Genomic DNA, 23,772 nt, shown 5'->3' with positions numbered 1-23,772 from the left:
GTAAATTAAAGGGAGACGGTAACTTTTCCGGCCGCGATTAATTGCCATATTCATGCATGTTTGTTTTCCTTGACTCTCTCCACCAAAGAGACTGGACGACAAGAGCGTTCACTGCCGTGCATCATCTGGCAGCCAGGTGAGTTGGTTCATTAGAGTAATGAAAGGAGGTAAAGCTCTTGTCATTGAGTGTCTTTGTCTCTGTGGGGGAGGCAGGGCTATGGGCTACACACACAGACACAATGCGATCTTCGTGAGGGGGAGATGAGGCGGACAAAAAAAAAAAGAGAGAGTTGAGCATAAGAGAAAGACATGGAACTTGTTCCTAAACCAAATGCCGTGGCCCCTGTGTGGAGTATTTTGGATTTAAACCCAATGACAGAGGGGAGTCCAGTAATTTGGACGAGCCAGTATGCCGGGTTTGTTCTAAAACCATCTTAACAAAAAGAGCGAATATGACCAAGCAACATTACAACAATAATAAAAACGGTCTTAAAAGCACAATATTACGCAATATTATCACTTACCGCAAAATTTGTTATCGTGAAAGGCCTACTTGCATTGGTATAAACATTAACCACAAAAAAAACTCAGCCTATTTAAAACCTCTGCAATTAGAGCCATGTAGCCGTTTCTTGTGGGACTGACCCAAAACAAAGTTTTATGGCAATAAGAGGATGTATGTTTGCATTTATCTTGCCTTCAGTCACCTGATGCTTGGAAAGTATAGTACAACATGAACTGGGGTCAAACTGCAATCTGTATTGATGCAGACTCAATAAATGACATGAAGGAGGTCAGATGAAGTTCATCTGGATTGGCTGAATTTAAAGGCACTGCCAGTAGAAACATGGGACGACAAGTTAATAAACTCTTTTCTATTTATGTGTTTCTGTAGTGTCCTACGTAGCTTTCATTTACAGTCTCTAGTTTGGTTGTAATCAAGCTAAGATACCAACTTACAAGCCGGTCAATTCAACATTTTCACACTGGTTTGATGAAAGAAAACCGTGGGTTAGATCGTAGCCGTAGTTTTCCTGCTTGGGCACTTTTGTGTTGTTAAGAGACACCTCAGAGCTACATGTTGCGTTAGTTTACTTCTCCTGCCAGCTGATGAATCCATTCAGTTACAGATTGAGGCCTGCTGAATCTGAAATCCTGTCCCAGTTTACATCTCCAACCCCCAGGGCAGCCATCAGAAACTTACCTTGCTGTACCAGTTTAGGCAGGGCTGCACCACATCAGGATCTTCTATACCATGTAGCTCAATGTACCAGATGCTGAAATTAAAACTAGGACCCCAAGACATCAGAGGCACTGAGACGAAGAGCAAGAAAAGATGGAGAAAGAGGAAAACAGTGTGAAAAGACAGACATGTTCACAATGCATCTTTTTCTAGGACTAACAGAAACCACAGACACCTGAAATTATCACAGACATATCACTTCTCACCTATTTTAACAAATCTGCAGGGAAACATCTGCTCGTCGATCTTGTGCTTTAAGGTGAAAGTTTCCTTGTTGTAGTCATTCTTAAGGCCACTGGAACAGACAGAAAACAAGAATAGGATGATGAGAAATTACATTACTAGGCTGAGATTATGGCTGCAGCTATCAATTCTTTTAGTAATCTAGTATTCTATTGATTATTCTGGTGAATAATCGAGTAATCAAATAAGACATACTGCGTATTTTTATTAAATTACTTTAGATTTATTTAAGGGCAATAGTAACATATATATATATATATATATAAAAAAGAGAAAATAATAAAAGTGTCTGAAATGAGATAAATTAGCAACAAATTTATTATTGCTCAGTTGAACATGGTGGAACCCTCTGCAAAAAGCTGTCCAAAGTATGACTCTGCGACTTAAGAGTATAATTTTTTTTTTAAATTGATATTTATTACTTGGCCTTCATAAATATCATACTTTAAGTTCCCTAAGTTTGACCGCTAGTTCAGATTCATTCACTGTGGTCAAGGGGTGTCCTACACCTGCTGACCCTACTTACTGCACGCCAAATTAATGTACCTGCTGCACTCGATCTGTGCGTTTAGGCTCCATTTTCTACTCTACAGCATTTTATTTTCCATGTGTTGTTGCTATATTCCCTAGCAAAACTTGGGTAATACACAATACATCGCCAGGTAACATTAGCCACCGCATTGATTTCTCTGATTATTATTATTGATCAGCCATTATAAAGCCATAATACGTTGCTCAGCTAGCAATGACCGATTAAGGTTAAATGCATCAAACATGACGTTATGATGGCTTCCCTGCTGAGTTCAATAAGCACTTCTGGGCCATTATAGCATCACTCTTTAATGAAATGATAAATGACAAAAGAAATTCAAGACTTCCTGAAAATATGTACACAGCCACAGTCTCACTCTTCCTAAAACACAACAAAGATCCAACACTTCCATCAAGTTACCGTCCCATCTCCCTTATCAACGCAGACAAAAAATCATCTGCAAGGCACTAGCCCAAGGAATAGAAAAAGTCACTGCATCCTTAATCCATCCAGATCAAACCGGTTTTATTAAGGCAAACATGCATCCAGCAACACCAGCAGATTATTTAACCTAACACAGTACTCATTACTACAACATCCAGGAACCATCATAGCCACCCTTGACGGAGAAAAAGCTTTTGATAGAGTAAACTGGAAATTTCTGTTTGCCACGTTGAGGAGATTTGGCTTTAGGGAATCATTCATTAATTGGATCAAGATTCTCTTCACCTCGCCTTCAGCCACTGTCGTCACCAATGGACTAACATCACAATACTTCACACTGCACAGGGGGACTAGGCAGGGATGCCCACTCTCTCCCTCCCTATTCACCATTTTCATTGAGCCATTAGCAGCCGCCACCCGTCAGAGTGCCTGAATACAAGGAATCCAAACACACACCACGCTGGCGCTTGATTTGAATAAAGAGAGACCAGCGATGGAGAGGATCCAGGGAGGGACTGTGACAGACTCAGTACTACTGCACATGGAACACAATAAAAAATATTATACTGTCTGACTCTGGATTTCCTTGCAGTGTCTGGGGACCCACTTCTACTTTTGGAGCCACCAGAAGATGATCCAGCTAGTACTGTACATTTTATTGAAATCACAGGCTTGGCATGTCCTGTTAAAAAATCTTAATACAAGTTCTCTTGGTACATGTATGGCAAGGGGAAGGCATATCTGCAGCTGTAGAATGCACATCTGCAGATGAGGAGATGGTGTCACTGGACTCCAGAAGGCTTGAGCTATCATGTCAATTTTGTGGAAATACCCTGCTTATTTAGTCCATAATGGATATGAAGAGAGTGATGTGGTGCTAAAAGAAAATGTTATGTGTGTAACAGGACCCAGGCACTGCACAGCCTCAGAAGCAGCCTGGTAACATTATAAGTATTGGCTAAAGTAAATCATTAAAGTAAATCAATACATTATGCATAGATCCTGCTGTGCTAATTGACATTTCTTTTACAGAATTCACAAACTACCAGAGCTCTATATGGAAAACATCTTGAGAGACAGATAGAGCTGGCAGAAATAAAAATTCAAGCGGAGAACAGAAAGCTGCAAGAAATGGAGCTTGATCTGGAAATTAAAAGAAGAACCGTTGTGAAACTGGACCTAGAAATCCAGAAATTAGAAAGTTAACTGAGTATTTCAGTGCACACTGTAACCATATCTGTAATACAGTGTATTAATCTTTGTTACTTTTGCTTTCTATTTCAGGTTCCAAGCAGACAAAAGAGGACTGGGAAATAAAACAATTGAACTAGAAAACATTGTGGTGTCCTCCCTTTTTCATGAATGTGCGGTATACCATTGATTTGGCAAAGTGAAATTTAAAAGATAACCACAGACTGTGTGCTACCAATGCCAGATAAAATGCACATATACAGCAAAAAGTAACATACAAGATCCTTTATTAAAGAGAGACTAAATTTGTGAATTTAACCTAAGTGGAAAAATGTGCAATATATTGCTCCCTGACCAGTCTGCCATTAATGTTGTCTGGGAAGATAGGAGCATTTTCCCAGTCAACATCGACAGCCATTCAGGGAGTCCTCTCCCTTCTTAGGCCTGCAATGTTATGCAGCGCTGTGCATGCAGCAGTGATATCACATGCCATGTCCTGGGAAACCCTCAGGTGGTGCAGGCACAGAAACCGAGATTTCAGAAGGCCAAAGGTCAACTTGATTCGAGCCCTTGTTTTGCCATATGCATGGCTGTAGGCCTGCTGGTGGGGTTTGGGGGTCCGCAAGGGGAGTCAAGAGGAATGACTCACAGGCATACCCTTTGTCTCCCTGCAGCATTCAGTGGAATTCCGGCGTTAGTGTAACACAGACCATCTGTGGTACAGTGAGAGCGTGGCTTCATGCTGTCTGGTGCTGTATTTTTGGACCCAGCAGCCTACATAAGTATTTCAGTCTATCACCAGAAAAACTATACCTCTCAATGAGATAGTCATCTCCAAAGGCCAATGGGTCTGACCTGTCTCGGAACTCTTTCACGCCTAAATGCTTGTCTGAGGATTAAAGGGATAGTTCAACATTTTGGCAAATTCGCCAATTGCCGTAATCCCTATAGTCATATGGGTAGGTACATTACCTATAATTATCAGTGCCTGTTGTTCTGAGATCGGTGGGGCAGAGCTGCCTGCTGCTCAGCGCACAAAATGGAGGTGAACGGTACGGCCCCCTCTCTCCCTCAAAACTAATCAAATACACCATCAAATGACTCCAAAATGCTCTTGTGGACAACTTGTATCTTACACATTCACCACGCTATGAAATAATAATGTAATATTACGAGACAGAGTTGTTTTGAAGCCAAATGCACAGCCGGAACTACATTCCAGACATACAGTACTTGCTGGGCGGAGTGATTTCAAACAGCATGTTTAGTGCAGTTCACTATGACCTCAATAATAAACAAAGTAGAATCATCACTTTCTAGAAAATGTCAACAATAACCGAAAATTTATCAGCTTCGGGGAGAAAATCATGGTATAGCCATTCTACTGGATTGCACTGATTACACAGGTGTACCTAACAAAGTGGCCAGTGACTGTATGTTACATATGTTGATGGTGGGATGGGACGAGAGTACACCTCAAAATAATCAACGGATCACGGGGAGAACATGCTAACTCTCATAAATCATCACAACTCCTGAGGGAACAACAACATAAAATGTTCCCTAGCAGTCTGTTTATTCCCAACAATGAGAAGTAATGCCAGTCACTTCACTATATGCTCTGGGCAAGCACTTATCCATAACATAACCACAACAACATTTGCATTTTAGCCTTATTTACCATGCATGGGTTGTAGGCTAATGTTACTCAACATGGAGGTAACGTTACAGCAGTGAGATTGCTGAGCAAAATACACAATGATCACTTACCACGTCTGCTCGTTTTGTGATGCCGACAGATGGTATGGCAGTATCTTTCAAGAAAAGCGTCTGAACCATTCCTGAGCTTCAGCGCTCAATCCTTTCACTGTAGTCCTCTGGTAAAAAATGGTTGGAGCAAACAAACATTTTCCAGACCATTTCCACAGGCGTGTTGGGGTCGATGTCCAGCACAAATAGCCAGCACAAATAGCCATTGTTTCATCCTGTCCATATTTTTGGTTGGTACTACATGAAACTTCACTCTCCTCCATGTCTTCGGCTTGTTACCGCAACCTTTTACAATACATGTGTAAACCATGATTTACAACAACACTCAACAAACTTTTCTCAAACTTTCTGGTGGGTCCAGCTGACGATACTGCAAATACAAGGCTGCAAGCAATAACTACAGCACTGTCTCAGGTGCGCAATGTGTCACCCCGCCCAGTGGTTTACTCAAGAAAGTAGTTCAGAGTATTTGCTTCATGTGTTGTAATGTTACTTAATTATACATTATTATTTCATAGCGTGGGGAATGCGCAAGCCATGTGTTGTCCACTAGAGCGTTTTGGAGTCATTTGATGGTGAGCAGCGGGCAGCTCTGCCCCACCGATCTCAGAACAGCAGGCACTGACAATTAAAGGTAATGTACCTACTCATATGACTAGGGGTGTCCCTGACTAAGAATGTTCATGGTCAAATCTGATTTGACAGATTTTTCCTTTAGCCGACTAATCGTCAAATCATGTTGTTTTCCCCCTCATTGATTAATGAGCTCATTTGCGTCAGTTTCCACTCCAGACAAAACAGCTAAAACACCCAAATAAACAAATTTAATTCTTCAGTTGGCATAATAAGATAATAATAATAAAAGTAAAAGGGTTATCATTTTATCTTTTATCTTTATTCCTTTCACTTCATCAAGGTGAGCGCAGACGCGCTGCTGCCTCATCCATGTCTTAACAGGAGTCGTTTCTGACTCGTCAGAACTTGCCATTTCATTCACAAATAAATATCCAAAAACATCATCAAAAGGTTTAGAAACAGTTTTCCTTCTTTCTGACTTCAAGTTCCTTCATTAATCAACTCAGGTTCATACAAGTTCATCCACACGGACCGTGCATCACCACTCTCAATTGTTTGGCCACGTCGAAAAAAAAATAACCAAATAAAAAATTAGAGTCTGTCAAAAAACAGTCAGCGGTGAAATTCGTTTCAAGACACTTCAGGTAAACGAATAATCCTTCAAAAAAGTTTGATTTGAGAGCACATACCTCCTCCAAAGTGTTTGTTTATGCGCTCCGCCACCATAAATCATCACCACATGATTCCTGAGCGCGGCACCGCTGCTGCTCACTGAACAAATTTCACACACTCAGGTGTGTCAAAATCAGTGGGACTTTAACTTTAAATCACCATAGGCCTCAATGCTGCTCTGATGGTCCTGCAGCGCACTCACTCACCTCAGCTTATTTGGATCGAGCAACTGGGTGATTTATTCATGCGTAGTAATGATTATGCCTACTGATTAAACGCATGCGTCATTTTCAGTTTTTTATTAACAGAAATTAGGCTGATGTTTGTATCAAAATAGGCTATATATCATGAATTACTAGAAAACAAATACATTCTAGGCTCTAGTTTCGCAGACCAGGTGAGGCGGGGGCGCAGCGCACCTGCGCTTCGCCAACTGTGTGTGGCCAGGCGGATTTTGCAAGTTTGGCACACCGTGCGCCTGCCGCAGCTACTCCTCTTTCCCACCTCCGTCTCTCCTACCTGTGCAAGTCGGAAAGAGGGAGGAGAGAAGGCATGGAGTGGGTTTTACACACATCACACCAATCAAATGAGCCCTCTCCTGCATCTCCTGATGCTGTGGCTGTTTGTGGTTGGCTGAGAGGGATGTGAAATCATTAGTTTGCATCTGTGTTAATCAAATCAGGTTGGGTTTCCATTACGCGTGCCAAACGTGCCAAACGGTGCCAATCCCCTATGATCTGACATCAGATGTGACGGGACAGTTGATATAGAGATACATTTATGTGCTGATTGCAGATAGTTGCATTGAATAGTGTTTTTTGGGTATTTATTGCGTCGTTAATGTGCCTGACATTCTGGAAACCTGCCTGTGAGGTTTTGGTGACGTGTGCGTACTGTCCGCCGGTCAGCCAAACTTACACCGGCTGCGCTCCCCCTGCGCTGACAGTAGACCTGGTTTCAGCTGGCGAGCTTTAAGCGCACCTTCGGCGAAGCCCTTTGGCACGAAACTGTCACTGTGCCAAGCTGGATCTGTCGACACCTTCCCCTGCTGTGCCGCCACACCCATCTCAGCACACCTCAGTCTGCGAAACTACCAAACTGAGCACATCTCGGGTTGCGCTGCTCAAAACTAGCTCTGCACGGGGTTCGCCACCCTGCGCCGCGCCGGGAAACTAGAGCCCTCTATGTCAAATCAAGATGTTCAGCAGCAGTGAGCACCCCCATATAGTCAGAATGGTACGGTCTTGTTTCATAACCACATTTTGCGATGATTCAACAGCGAGACTGGCAGTCCAATCAGACTTCTCCAAATCGAATCACCGAATCATCGACTATTCGGGGTCACCCCTAGTGTAAGTAGCAAATGCAGCCTAAAAAACACCAATCCAATACAGCAGGTATATTCATTTAAATTTAACTGCAGTTAATAGGTTCAATGGGTATAGGGCAACCTTCGGCATAATAAGTAAATGTACATTAGCCAGTCTTATGAACTTACAGTTACGATATTTAGGCCTAGTCATAAATGTGTTCATTTATAAATAAATTATTTCACCTATTTTTTTCAGTAAATCACAGAGTCGTCGGGACAGCTTTGTGTGATCAGATCCACCATGTTCAACTGAGCAAGCAGCTGAGTTTACAGACAGCATTTTGAACATGACTGTCACACATATGTGCCTGCTGTCCATGGTGGAAGATGAAGGTTTTCAGAAGATGATTTCCACATTCAATCCCAGGTACACGCTTCCTTCAAGAACCTACTTCACAAAAATGATGGAAAAGAAATATGAAGAAACCAAAGGCAAGTTGAAGAACGCGCTTAAGGAAACTGACTCTATTGCACTCACAACAGACATTTGGACCAGCGTAGCTACAGAGGCATATCTGGGGGTGACTTGTCACTTTCTTGGGGAGGATTGGGAAATGAAGTCCTACAGCCTGACAATGATGGCCCTAGAAGAGAGACACACAGCTCCAAATATTGCAGAGTGGCTTCAGAATTTTACTGTCAATTTCAACATCCCACAAGAGAAAGTCAAAGATGTTGTCCACAACAATGGTGCTAATGTTGTTGCAGCAGTGAAGATCTTGACAGACAAGCATGGATGAGCATCAGTGCGATGTGCAGGTCACACTCTGAACTTGGTTGTGCAAAGTGCCCTGAAGAACCAGCAAGCTATCTCCAGGTGTGTGGCTGCTGCAAGATGCCTTGTCGAACATTTTAAAAAGAATGAACTGGCATGCACCAAGTTAAAAGATAAACAGCAGCAAATGGGCACACCACAGCACATGCTGGTGCAAGATGTAAGTACACACTGGAACATTACTTATCACATGTTGTCCAGGCTGCTGGAACAAAGATGGCCGGTGACTGCTGCTCCATTAGTGACTCAGAGAGGAAAACACCACCTTGATCTCAAGCCTGAACAGTGGAACTTGATTGAGGAACTGAGCCAGGCCCTTGAGCCATTTGAAGGAGCTACTTTGTTTCTGAGTGGGCAACAGTATGCTACCCTCTCTGCTAGGGCTGGACGATTAATCGAGTTTTTATCATAATTCCGATTTTGGCTTCTCACTATCATAAAAACATTATAAATCGAAGAAAAATTATTAATGCGCCGCACGGCGTGGCGTGTATGTAAGTTCCTGTGCTGAAAAAGCACTGTGAATGCACCTGTGTTACATGCAGCAGCAGCAAGCATGTGACGTGTGTGGATCAATAATATGTGGAGCGAGCGATTGAGAACATGGCAGAAAGGCAGCCTTTGGTTGAGAAGAAAGGTAGAACAACTTCAGTCATCTTGAAACCTTTTGGATTCAAGTTGACAGACGTCGAGCAAAAGGAAATTGTTTGCAAAGTTTGTCATGCTGTCGTGTCTGCCCCCCAAGGCAACACTACCAACTTATAATCGTGTTTATTAATCGTGATTTCAGTATCAATCAAAATAATCGTGATTATTATTTTTGCCATAATCATCCAGCCCTACTCTCTGCACTTCCACAACTTGTGCAAAGCCTCAAGAAGTCCATACAGTTTTTCTTTTGAGACTGCACCAGTCAAGTCACTCCAGGCTAATGTGACAGAACAGATCACAGCAAGATGGCAGGGAATATCTGTATTTCAACCTGAATGTCCAAGTGTAGTCCTACTTGCTGCTGCTCTGGATCCCAGGTTTCGAAAACTCAAGTTCCTGCCTGCTGATGAAGTATTCAAGGTCCAAAGCACAGTACAAACCATGGCACTTGCTGTCAAAAAGAAAGAGAGGCAGTCCAAGGCAAGTGAAATTGGAGCCTCTAACACAGCCCAAGAAAGCCCAGTAACACATTCCAGTGGTGCTACATCGTTCCTCAGCAACATACTGGGATCATCAGACTCCAGCACCAGTGATGAAGAGGACAAGGAGCAGCAGTTAAACCAAACTGTGCAGAAGGAGGTCTTGATGTATTTTGGAGAACATCCTCTGTCCAAGAAGGAGAATCCACTCTCATGGTGGAAAACAAATGCAGCGCACTATCCAACTCTAGCAAAGCTGGCAAAGTCTTTGCTGTGTATTCTGGCAACCTCCACACCATCAGAGCGGCTGTTTTCTGCAGCAGGAAACATTGCTTCGAAGTGCAGGGCAAGCCTCAGTTCTGAGCATGTTGATATGCTTACTTTTCTTCATTGCAACCACATACTCATTTAAATACTCTCTCTCTCTCTCTCTCTCTCTCTCTCTCTCTCTCTCTCTCTCTCTCTCTCTCTCTCTCTCTCTCTCTCTCTCTCTCTCTCTCTCTCTCTCTCTCTCTCTCTCTCTCTCTCTCTCTCTCTCTCTCTCTCTCTCTCTCTCTCTCTCTCTCTCTCTCTCTCTCTCTCTCTCTCACACACACACACACACACACACACACACACACACACACACACACACACTCTCCTGAGTACCAGTACCAGAGCTGCTGAACTGTGAGATTTATTTTTGTGTGTGTTAAGTGTATTACAGTGCACAACTGAAGTTCTATTTGTTGAAAACTGTAGTATGTTAAAATATGTAGAGCAAGACAATTAAGGAGGCGTATTCATGAATACTAACTTTCATAGCATGTTAGCTTTGTAAAAGTGTGAACTCTTGTTCCAAGTTCAAACCTTATTGTCCACTTGTTTTGCATCTTCAGATGCCACAAAGCCTTTCAAGAGGACAGGCTTATGTTATGCCGGAGTAGTTCTAAAAGTTAAGTTGCACAACCTAAAGGCAATGTTTATGTATTATTTATTATTAATAGGTTATGTCTTATTACCTGCTTTAGTCAGTGTTTAAAATTTTATTTAAAATTAATTTATATTTTATTTTATTTTGCATTGCCAAAATGTTTTCTTTAAAGCCCAGAATGTGCAATCCCATTAAAAATGTTTTTTAAAAAAGGAAACCAGTTACTTGTTCATTTTAAGAGACCCGTGTTATTTTCTCTTTCGTGAATGGTATTGTACTTTAATAAACAAAAAGTATTTCTTATCCGATTACTCGATGGAATAATCGACAGAATACTCGATTACTAAAATAATCGATAGCTGCAGCCCTAGTGATGTGGCACTTCACAACACTATCCTATTCCCAGCCTTGCCACCCCTTCTCTGCTTGTACATACCAGCTCTTGTAGCAGCTCTTTTTCTCTGCACATATGGCAGCTCAACTCCTGTCCTTACCACTGATGTATAAAGAGAACTCTGTATCTGTTGCTGCCTCAAGTGAGACCAAGAATGGATGAGGAGAGACTCATTGTTAAGATCGAGAAATATCTCCAAAAAGATCTGGCCAAAAAGATTTTTCCTGGCAAGTCATACCTCTGGAAATCGGCTCTTCAGGTGAGAAATAAAGTTTAAATAAAGGGCTCTCCACACATAATTTTAAGCTAATGCAGAGGTAGAGGAAGTACAGATCTTTCAGTAGAAGTAGTAATAACTTTGCACCGCACTTGACGTGGGTCACATGAAGCACGGCGCCACATGCCAGTGTGTTTTCAGCTTAACACAAAAGTATGATGTGGTCAAGTCAGTGGAAAACTGCTTGGGAGTTGCTGTAAAGCAATTACGCCAGCAGTATATCGATTTTTTACAATATATCGAAATGTTTTCAAACATACTGTTTTTATTGGTATAGGGTCAAGTTGCGCCATATAGCGCATACCAGTGTGAATCTCTCCTCTCTGACACTCTCCGCACGGCTCTGCCCCACTAAAGCATTTACAGTTTCTCCATCAACAGTCAGAGAGACACAGAGCTGCTCCTCTGTTTAATCTGTCTGTTGATTTGTCTACAGTGCGACATTGGTCTGTATGTTGCACAAGCTACGCTAAATCAGTCTGTGAGATGAATGACGTTACAGCAGTAGCACACACACAACACTGTAGGCCTTTTCCTCTGTAACTTTTAGCCGTGTCCATTCAAGCCATGCTGCACAGATTTATCTCTCTGTTATCAGTTTAGACACGCGGTGCCACGCCGAGCTGCGCACCTACTTCTCCAGAGTAGGTCAAAAACCAGACCACCCACACTCAAGCGGGTAGCGGTGGCGTCTCACTGATTGCAGCCAACACCCGACCACCGTGTATTGTGAGACTCTGCTCCCCTCTGTCTGCAGGAGACCAGAGAGAACGGTGTTTTTTAAAGTCTCTGTGTGTTCAGCTCTCAGTACTTTTGTAGATATCTGCTTTATTACACTGTTTCATGTTTGCTATCAGCATAACTTTTACATAACAAAATAATGGGGAACTTTTATTTTAAATACTCTATAGGAATTAAAATATGTTTATTACCGAATTAGCTTAACTTTATTTGTAGCTTTTCTTCAATTAAGACAAGTGTAATATAAGGCAGGGAGGAAGTGTGACAGCAGAAACAGCCACAGTGAGATGTTGATGAAGAGCGACAGGCAACAGGCCCTTACTGCACCTCTGCAAACAGCTCACCTCCAACAGGTGAACTTGTTTTACCTGCCCTGCTGTGTGATGGAAAAACACATGAAGCAACAGCTTACAGCTGAACATGTAGCCCACTTAGTAGAAAATACCGGGAGATATATATATATATCATATATCGCCATTCAGCCTGAAAATATCAGAATATGTATTCATCATCTTGGGACATACAGTGAGCAGCAGCAGCAGCAGCCCACCATCTGATGTCACACTGTGGGGACAGAAAACAGAGGGCTCTGCGGGGACAGAGCGCCTGCTACAGCAAGCAAAAACACCATCTGCAGTCATTTTGACTTGACCAGCAGACTTCACTACAAGCCAAATGGCTGTTAAAACAGGTGACGTGCTTTACGTTCTAAAACCAGCCGCTGGCGATTTGATCAGCTGAGTTGCAGGTGACACCATCAGTCAGCTCGAGTCAAGCTCAGGCCAGCCAATTCACACCAACGCGACTTTTCTCAGGAACATTCTAAAACACTTCTTCGTCATCTTTGGTCTAAACTGGGCTTTACGCTAACAGAAAAAAGCCCTTAGGGATTCAGTGTTTCCCCTACCATTATATTAGGGGGATGCCCTACACACACGTGTGTGTGTTTGGGTCAGTGTCCGTTTTCCCCCCCAGCACTTTTAAACAAAAAACTCTTGGCCGGTCTGACTGTCTCACCTGGACAAAAGCTCTGTCATGTTTTCTTCACTCATCCCACCAAACACTTTAAACTTCTTCAGGTTGCAGACGTGAGTCTTCTCATACTTCCCAAAGGTGATGCTCTGAACAATGGCCGGCCTTTCCAATTTTAAGATTAAAAACTGTAGAAAAAGAGACAGACAAAGAGAGAGAAGACATGAGATGGAGCAAAGGTAAAGAGCAGAGTTATGATGCTGTTAACGTATGGAGGATAGCAGGAAGTTGTCTGCGCTTATGGCAGGCCAGCCACTGTCAAAAGAGCTGCTCATTATCGCAATGACTGCAGCAGGGTCAATCTGTTGCGTCAGGTAAGTGGCATTCCATACAATCCAAGAGCTGCATCCACATGTCACTGGTGCTCTAACAAGCCCCGACATCTAATGACAAATTACCAGTGGCCATTAGGCTGGAATAGTGACTCAATGTGCCACTGGAAAGCAGGCAATGTTTTCACATGCACTTATTAAAGACACAGATATTCTATCTGTCTATGCCTTGAGCCTTTATAATGATGTCACTCATGAGTTTGCTCACATGAATTTCACTGTCAAACTTTACAATCAATAGAAAGTGAAAGCCATTCTCCTGCGTTCCAGCTCTCCTGTCAGACATTGATCTGGGCCTTTCACCCTAGTTTGTCATGAGTCAACATGTGACAGTACACCCCGATCCTCCCGTCAAGCTCCTGTTCTGGCTCACATGTTCAACACATCATTTACAGATTACTTGTCTGTAATTTGGCACACACTTTGGTTTAATTAATTGACGGATGGATGGATGAGGAACAAACTATTCTTGCCATTTGATTTTTGTGTTGCATTGTTTTGATTTGAAAAACATGAATCAACACTGGGTGTTTCCCTATGAACAGTGAGCTAAGAGGCGTGTTCACAGGCTATGACTGTATTTACTTTGTGCAAACATGTTTTTCTGTAGAGATCAATTACAACTAGTTCCTTCCTCCATGTCCCGCCTCAGCGTTTTTCCACTGTGGACAATGATGTAGTAGTCCTCTCTCTGAGTAAACTTTATAGTGTCAGGGCTCCAGACTAACTTTTTTTAGTACAAGCACTGTAGCCCCTAACTGTAAATTTTAGGAGCACAAACACAAAATTTAGGGGGAACACCTTAAGTCGTCCTGCAACGCAATTATTCACATTTTTGGCCATTTTAACTGTATCATAAAACTATATGTAGTCTACTGTATATTAACATTGGACTTTTATTGTTAGATTATTGAAGAATTTGGCATCACAGAGACTTGTGGTCAGTGGAATATGAGGATTCTTCAGATAACATCTGTACAGATGTGAGGCCCTGCCTACATCTGACTGATCTTTAATGAAAGCTGTTGTCTTGTATTTTTTCTAATGAAAATATAGTCAGACACATTTTTTTAGCCTATGTGGTTAAGAGGACAGGTCTGCTCTGCAGCAGCAAACTGATATGGTGCTGATTTACATGAGAATTCATGTAAAATGGAGTTTGAGCCATGAACAGAAATTACAGATCACCTGTAAAGCACTTCAATAAATATCTGGACTTCACCTCACTTGCAGACTTTGCAGGCGCGTTCCCGGGAAGTCTGGGAGTACTTAGGGCTGTCCAAAGCTACAATTCATCCAGTCCACAACGGGCGTCAAGCAGAGAGTCCGCTTGGGGTGCAGACTTCAGCAAACATCCCTAATTTAATAACCTATATTTCATTGCAATATGGACATGACGTTGTGGGTTTTTACTGCCAAAACAAACCCCAAAAAACTTATGAATGTGTATAAAAAATAGGGCAGTAGTCTCCTGGTCGACTAATCGATTATTTGGTCGCTATGCTCTTGTCTGACCAAATTGTCATTGGTCGAATAATCGCTGTGTTACTTTCATAAGGAGAAAAGTGCTACATCAACAGCTTTCCGGGATTAATCCATTATTTCCTGCGGCGGGAGGACAGGCTAAGTTACCTGTGAAAATGGGGGTGTTTTCAAAACACCCCCGTTGTTGACAGAAAGTTGAACTCGCCCATCCTGACGCTCAGCGTTGCAGTGACTAAGCTGAAACCATTTCCCTCAGTGGGAACGAAGCTTGTATTTACTTGTATTTCACAGATGAGAAACAATAAATTGTGAAGACAGTAAAGCCTCCACTAAAATAGCATTTTAAATTGTGTGTGATTCATCCTTCAGGGATTTTTACTTTGGGATTTATCCTGGCTTCATAGGAGCAGAGGAAATCTCCGCTCGTCGCTAGGCTAATGTATACCATGTAAAATGCCATAGGCTGGCGCTAATAACGTTAGCATGTTGTATTTGCTTTGAAATCGTGTTTAGTATAAGACAGTTGTTTTGTCGGTGAATGTTGAAAGTTGTAATGGAGCCAAATTATGTACCGTTACCTTTGTTAAATGTTGCTGTTGTCTCTGGCTTTATATGAGAAGAGGAAAAGATCGCTAGACGCTAGGCTAATTTATACAATGTAAAATGCCAGAGACTTGTGCTAATAACGTTGGTGGGGGAAATGTGTCCAGATAAAGACAAGTGTTTGTCTGTCGGTTCTGCGATTTATAGTGAAGCCAATTTGCGTACTTGTGTTTGAAATTGTCTCTATAGAGCTCGTACGTGCCGCCCCTTCCGGTAGACCCCTATCGGACCTCTAGGCTCGGAAAATATGAATGGGAGTCAATGAAGAGAAAATTATTATTTTCTGGTCCCAGTCATTAAATGCCTAGGATTACACAAATGTTTCGTGTGGGTCTAAATAATATTTTTTCATGTTAAGAGTTTGACAGTTTATTGTATGATTCTTCAGTTAAAGGCTGTGGAAACAACGTAATGAGAAAGACTACATGTCGCCTATGTGACATCACGTCATCACACTTTCCCTCCACTTCTCAACTCACAGTGCTGCTGCTGCTGCTGCTGCGTCTTCTGCCACGATCTACGGAGCCATCAGATCAAGATGCCGGTGTGTTTCGTAGCTGAAACTCTCCACATGTCCAGACTTGTAGTGGTTTTTGCCACGCTTAAGGCTTTTGTCCTCTCCTTGGAAGAAGGCGATGAAGTGAAGCTCTCACACAAAACCTAACAGTATTAAACTTCTTCCCGCTAAATTGTAGCCTTCTTTGCACGAAAAAATATATTAAAAATTCACAAACAGCATATGAGAAATTCATTCAACGGGACCAGAAAATAATTTTCATCTAGCCATTGAAATACATTATGAGAAATCGATTTTTAAGGTCCCATGTACCAGAAACAGAAACACGCAACTTACGAGCTCTATAAAGCTATATTTAATGTGTGTTTTGAATCAACTATGTAAATGAAGTTTGATTTGAACTAAACTTTACAGCACTTAACACAGTCCTCCACTACCGAGTAGCGTTTTGGAGGTGTAACTGCAGAATGACACAGACACACCACCGCAGAAGTAAAATAACGTGCAGATTTTTTTTCCCCCACGACTAATCGATTAGTTGAAGATTATGTGCAACTTTAGTTGACCAAGATTTTCTTTGGTTGACTACAGCCCTAGTCAAAAAAGCTATTGATCGTCAGGTCTATTAAAATGTTGCTTGAATTGTGTGGGCCAGAAACAATATTCAACCAGATCATGATACAGAAATACATATAAGTGTAGACTTCATAGAGTTATAGTCCTGTCCTTATTTACAAACATTTCTGTTTTTGAACACATGTAGCCTGTTGTAGATGTATTAATACATTTTTGTTCAGTCATAAAAAAGACTATACATGAGATTCATATCTTGTTATCTGCAGGAACAGAAGAGTAGGCACTGTTCATTAACTTATATGACATATATATTAATATGACTTAGGGACTTAGTGATCAACTGAATTTGAGTTTTGAGTATGAATTACAATATATTATACTAAAAATGCTTCCTATACAATGATACTCTACCTGCCATAAATACAGAGTTAGTAAGCAGTTAACCATTGTTTTGAAATGCTTCATTTCCGCCTCTTTAAGACTTTAACAGACAAAATCACCAACTTTTTCACTGTGCAAAGAATAACAAAGCTCCAGACCTTCGTCCTGCTGACACACACACACACACACACACACACACACACACACAAACACAAACACAAACACACACACAAAGCCTCACCAGCAGTTAGACAATGACATAATTGACTCTTAGCCATGTTAATGACCAATTAAGTGATTAATATTTTTAAACAAGAATACAAAATGTTTTGTGCCCCAAAATAAATGCTTCATTCAAAACTGTTGCTCTTATCTAATCTCACTTAAAATAACTTTCACCATGTCTGCAGTATGAGCTCTAGTCATGGTAGGAGCCCAAGACAACTACTCAGTAAAATCGGACACAATTCCTCAAATGTCTGAAGTCAACTGGCCTGACTGAGTGACTGAATGAAAGGTGGTACTATATCATACACCTACAATATAAGCAAACAAAAAAACAAACCACAAGTCTCCCTTTAGACCCCATCACACAGAAAATGTTTTAGCAGCTGGAGACAGCTTTTTGTAATAGTTTTTATTAAGAATGAAGGCTTTTGCTCACTGCTTTTGCGTTGCTACACGCCTCGCGTTTCTGTGCTATCGGCACCTTGTCTTTTTGCTGGAGTGGTCAGAACTCCTCGACTTGAAAAAATTCTACTCAGAGCAGAAAATTGCCCCACATCATCTTGGCTTTTTCCCCCATTGTCAAATCAGATGATTTGAGAGGCGGGCCTTCTGTGGTGGTCATGACAACAAGTTTACAGCTGGTAAACAATGGAGGAGAAACTGGTGGCAGCAGTTGCTGGATACGCAGAGCTATAAGACTTTACAAACCACAGTTACCACCATTTCAATAGAAAACAGCAGGCATGGAAGCATAAGTGCAGTACTTGAAACAGTCATCATGGAGGCTAAGCTCCTGGACCAACTGGTGGTTCTCCCCATGATCCACCCTCTTCTTTAGGCTCTCGTGTACCCACACAGATCTGTTTCCCTGTGCCCAACAAACTATTTGCTGACAGCCTCTCACCCTTAACTAGAGCTACAGCAAGTATCATCTGCCTGTCTATTTTAGGAATTAGATATGAATTACTGTGAAATAAAATGAAATAAAATAAAATAAAGTAAAATAAATAAAAAGGTAATTTGATAACACTGGAAGGTTAGGGTAAGGAAGTAATAAAGTGGTTGCCTGGCAACAATAAAACGAGGCATCAAGAGTTTTTTTTACTAGTGGCATTCAATTTAAACTAAAACGGCAGTGTGGTGCACCTTGTGCTTTGCAACCTGCACAACGTTGTCTGCGTGATCGGAGCCTTAAAATCACAATTTGTTCTTATCACACACTGTCAATATTCATGTCAAGCTCCATGTGGAACAGTGAAGTCAGGTACAGAGACAGTTTGTGTGACACCAGCAGACCTACCTGTGGAGGGTAGTTGCTCTCAGAAGACCATCTTGAAGACTGATCATTAGGTTTGTCCACTAAGATATTCCTAAGAAACACCCACACAGAAAGACATGGGTTTATTTATCTCTGTGGGACATCACAGCAGCTAAATACTGGACACACAGCAGACAACATCTCATCAAACGTTAGCATGCAGGAATCAAAACTCACTTTAGGGTAGAATAGCTATGGGTACTTGTGTGTATAAACCAGGTGTAACGTGAAAGGAATCATATATCAGTACTACGTATGTAGGCCAGCTAGATTGTGCTAGCAGATGCAATGAGTCCATTTAATGATTACAGTAACGTTAGTATAAGCTAGCAGACGTTGTTATTAGCTGGCTGGCATTAACATCAGCTAGCAGCTAACCAGTATCTATACGAGTGCTGTACCAGCAACAGGCAAATGCTCTCTAACTACGCGTGACTTCACTCATTAACTGTAACATTTAGACTATTTATTTTTATATGTCATCCATGAAGCACGACCGCTCGAGTCATAACTGTGGTTCCAAGTAGCCAGTAAGCAAGCTGAGAAGGTACTGTTGCTGAAGCAGAGCTCGTTTATTAAATAACAGCAGCTAGTTATCCACTTTAGCTTCGGAGTCCAGTTAGCTAACGTGGACGTTTGTTTCTGACGTACCGGGGTGCCGGACTGCATATTTCTGAATCAAATTCTAAAATGCAGTACTATTTTTGCCTTGACAACTCAGTAGTCTTGCGACCCGCTTAGTAGAGTTTGCTTAAGCAGTGACAATACGAAGTATTGCTACAAAAAAGCCCTTCTCATGAACAGAAACGAATATTGACGTAAACAGAGCATCTCAAACGGAGGAGCAGTGTCTAAGAGTCAAACTCCTATCTGTTGAAATACCTCAATGACACAAGTACATAATCCACGAAATTATTTAAAGGTCATCTCCTCGATTATACACTCCTTTACACGCTACTGTTTGCCATAACCGCTTCAATGGATCGTCAATAGCATCACGATCGGGCGACAACGTATCAAAACCAAACGCACCTACTGTTGCTAACAATGCTATCGCTTGTTGGCTTGGATCGCAGGCTAGCTAGGCCAATCGGGCCGGCAAGAACAAACATTGGTGCATTGAGGTGATGAAAGACCACTTGAGACCACAAAACCTAATGCATACGCCGGGCAAACAAACGTCTGCATTACTCACTCTGGTAAATATGTAGAGGAGTAAGAGCTCCATTTAAAAACGCTGAAAGTGAGGACTCTGCTCTCAGGAACGACAGCCATCTTGTTGAAGAAAATAACAAGCAGCGGTGGGTTAGGCTAGCAAGAAGCGAGAAGTAACAGCCCTTAAGGAGACAGTACACCCTTTTGTTTGTTTATATCGACCTTATTCCTAGCCCCCATGATACCTTGCGTGAATTCTGGGTGCAACTTCCGGCGTTGAACCGATACTGGATATTTCCAATGGCAACTTTTTGTTTACAGTACTCTCTTCTTTTTTCCAAAAGCAATTGGGAAATAAAACGTGGAACAGACCACCTGTTATAGCTCAAATGGGATTATGTGATCTTACCTCTGCCATTTCTGACAGCCATCTCAAAGCATTGTTCTTTTTTCCCTTTTCAATCAAGCACACTAGCAATTAGCTTGCCTTGCTCCGATAAAAAATTGTTAATTTTAACATGGCCAGAGCTAGCTTAAGGCTCCCTCTAAAGATGATTTCTGATACAAATACATTTGACAAACATTTAACATAATTCACTATTAACTGTAGCTCCATGTAAAGTGAATAAATGTGATGTTTCCCAACTAATCCTTGCTCGTCTGCGTTAGTGACGCAGTTTACACATTTTTTTAACTTCTGATAACTGTTCTGAGCAAAACATGATGCTGAATTTAGCAACAGACTTCAGTAATAGTAATACAAAGTAGTAGTAAAAGAAATAACTTTTGGCATTCATTTATTATATGATATAAAGGAAGTATGGTAAATCAGTAACACATTCTCAGCCCTAATGACTAAATACATATTTCAGGGTATGGTGTGGAACAATTTTCTAATGTATGTAGAGAATGAAGTCAGATGGGGAAAGACAAGGATATCATGTACTGACATTGAGTGACGGACCCGTCAGTCTATGTGTTATTCTCTTCTGCAAATTCTGATTGAATTTGATTTGAATACTTTTACGCTATGTCTCGTGAAACTCTCCTGGTTTTATTTCTCATATTAATGGTACCATTGGCAACAATCCCTTTTTGTTCTGGTTACATGTTCAACACACAGTTTCTGAAGACAAAAATAGACTGGTTGTTAGTCATTACAGACACGGACAGTGCAACAGGTACCACAGCTTTGCAAAGACATTTTAGAATATGCCAAGTTAACATTAGTTGAATATTTGTTAAAAAAATAAATCAATATTTGCTAAACTGAAGGCAAATTATTTTTGAAAAGAACCAGTGTTGGCAGTTATCCACCAAGAGTAGCCACTGGGACTAACCACAGATAGTCTATCGGACTACCTAGCTTACTGCTACTTCCGCTATCTCACCAACGATATAACATTCATAAATTTACATTGGAATTACGTATGAAAAACTAAACAGTATTGTTTCTTTCCAGAAACAGTATCCAGATATTTAAGACATCCACAGGCCTCCCTATGACATGACCAGATAAACCTGTTGGAGGTCCCTGGGTAAGAATGAGCTGCTGGGCCTCTTAAGAGCATAAAATACATTGAAAGAATAAAGGTCTTTAGATGTGATTTTGACACAGTACCACTTTTTAAGACAGGGTCTCAAGATGACATCGTAATGGAGCAGTGTCACTTCAAGGCCCTTATCATGTCAGTTGATATTAGCTTTAGTGGTGCACAAATTGCCAGTGGCCCTGGGCTTTTTGAGGGCCCCGCAGTAGTTGTATACCTGGCCTGGAAGGTAATCCAGCCTTGTGGACAGTTATTGAGAACTATTTTTCACTAAGGGGAGAAAATATTGAAGAATGTCCATAGCAGTTATTATTAGTGATAGTTACCTCAAAAAGGGACAAAATATTTAGTGTTCTTTCAAGATTAAGACATGAATAACTGTGTGTTGTTACCAATTAATTTTAAACATACCATGTTTATCTATTGGATTACTTTAATTTACATTTGTAGATTTTCACACAATCATGGATACCCGCATACATGGGGTATGCTGCTGTTTGCTCACTATTAACTGTACTATCGTTTTTGATTTATGGTAAATCTGAATTTTAATAAATCATGTCAGTTTTAGCAAAATTACCCAGAAAAGGACTGAAACTAGCTCATATCAATATTTGTAGCCTCAGGAACAAACTTGCTGAAATAAAAGATATATTGCAAACAAATAATATTCATATTTTAGCGGTTTCAGAAACCCATCTTGATCATACATTCTCAGATGATGCAGTAAATATACAAGGTTATAATGTTTATAGAAAAGATAGGAATCTGCATGGAGGAGGGGTTGCCCTATACATTCAGAGTCATATTCCGGCAAAGGTGAGACAAGACCTCATGCCTGCTGGTGTGGAGACCTTGTTACAAATTCAATTACCATATATCAAACCAATATTGGTCGGATGCTGTTACAGGCCAACATCTGCAAACAGCTTATATCTGAATGAATTGTGTGACATGATTGATAATATTTGTGACACTGGAAATGAAATTTATCTAATGGGTGACCTGAACATTAATTGGATGTTGCATGACTGTCCACTAAAGAGTAAAGTTCTCAACGTAACTAATGCATGTAATTTAACACAGGTCATTAACCAACCAACAAGAATCTATATAAACAGTTCTGGCAAGAGAACATCTACCTGCATAGACTACATCTTTACAAATGCTGTGGATATGTGCTCCAAGGGCATATCTGTCCCCATTGGATGTAGTGATCACAACATAATAGCTATTTCTAGGAAAGCAAAGGTACCCAAAGGGAAACCAAAAGTAATTTACAAAAGATCATATAAGAGATTTAGTCAGGATTCATTTTGTACTGATGTAAATAATGTATGCTGGCTTGATGTATACAAGCAAGATGATCCTGATGATGCCATTAAGGCTTTTGAAAATATGTTTTGCCCTGTGGTGGACAAACATGCACCAATCAAAAAATATAGTAAAAAATGTCAGAGCACCATGGATTGATACTGAACTGAGACGTGTTATGGTTGATAGAGATGTGGCAAAGAGTATTGCAAATAGGACTGGGAGTAAGGATGACTGGGAAACCTATTGTAAACTGAGAAACCAGGTTACTAAAATAAATCGGAAAAAGAAAAAGATGTTTTTCAAACTCAAAATAAATTAATGTAAATATGATGGTAAAAAACTGTGGGGCACCCTAAATAGAATAATGGGAAGAAAACCTGCCCAAACTCCATCTTTTATTGATACAGGTGATTCATTTCTAACAAAATCACACAAAATAGCAAACTATCTAAATGACTTTTTTATCAATAAAGTGGAAAAATTGAGACAAGAAATGTCATCTGTGAATTGTACCCCATCACATGGGAGTATAACTAAACAACTTATGAAAGACAATTTTTTTAAATTTGAATTAAATAAAGTAAATGTAAAGGAAGTGGAACAACAATTATCACCTATAAACACTGATAAACCAGGGGGGATGGATAATCTAGATGGAAAGCTTTTGAAACTGGTGGCCAGCAGTTTGGACAGACCTGTTTGCCACATCTTTAATACCAGCATAAAAAATAATGTCTTCCCTTCAGCATGGAAAGTAGCAAAGGTTATTCCTCTAAAGAAAAATGCAGCAGAGGGATTTTGTGGTAAAACAGTCGGCCGATCAGTCTACTACCAATTCTTAGCAAACTGCTGGAAAAGATGGTTTGTGAACAAATACAGTTCTTTTTTAAAGTGAATAATTTAGCTATTGACTTTCAGCACGCCTATCGTGAAGGACACTCAACTGGAACAGCATTAACTCAGATGACAGACGATTGCCTTAAATATATAGACAATAATAATTTA

General features: G+C 40.9%; 1 protein-coding gene across 3 annotated transcripts in view; it reads right to left on the bottom strand.

Moving 5' to 3' along the window:
• Nucleotides 1-20,098, bottom strand: part of mkln1 (muskelin 1, intracellular mediator containing kelch motifs) — a 100,373-nt gene extending 80,275 nt beyond the window's left edge. For 2 of the 3 annotated variants that reach the window (XM_033651842.2, XM_033651843.2), the window contains exons 1-5: nucleotides 19,941-20,098; nucleotides 18,728-18,797; nucleotides 13,291-13,433; nucleotides 1,450-1,538; nucleotides 1,205-1,314 (exon numbers count right to left, since the gene is read on the bottom strand). In XM_033651842.2, coding sequence (XP_033507733.2) covers nucleotides 1,205-1,314; nucleotides 1,450-1,538; nucleotides 13,291-13,433; nucleotides 18,728-18,797; nucleotides 19,941-20,020 — 492 coding nt within the window. In that variant the 5' untranslated portion in view covers nucleotides 20,021-20,098. The remainder of the gene's footprint in view (nucleotides 1-1,204; nucleotides 1,315-1,449; nucleotides 1,539-13,290; nucleotides 13,434-18,727; nucleotides 18,798-19,940) is intronic. The other variant, XM_078165292.1, reaches the window with a different exon arrangement.
• Between the last annotated feature and the right edge of the window lie 3,674 nt (nucleotides 20,099-23,772).

This window comes from Epinephelus lanceolatus, chromosome 23 (genome assembly GCF_041903045.1).
Source record: "Epinephelus lanceolatus isolate andai-2023 chromosome 23, ASM4190304v1, whole genome shotgun sequence".
Lineage (NCBI taxonomy): Eukaryota > Metazoa > Chordata > Actinopteri > Perciformes > Serranidae > Epinephelus > Epinephelus lanceolatus.
Note: the sequence above shows the minus strand (reverse complement) of the source record. Positions and strands in the feature narration are given on the sequence as shown.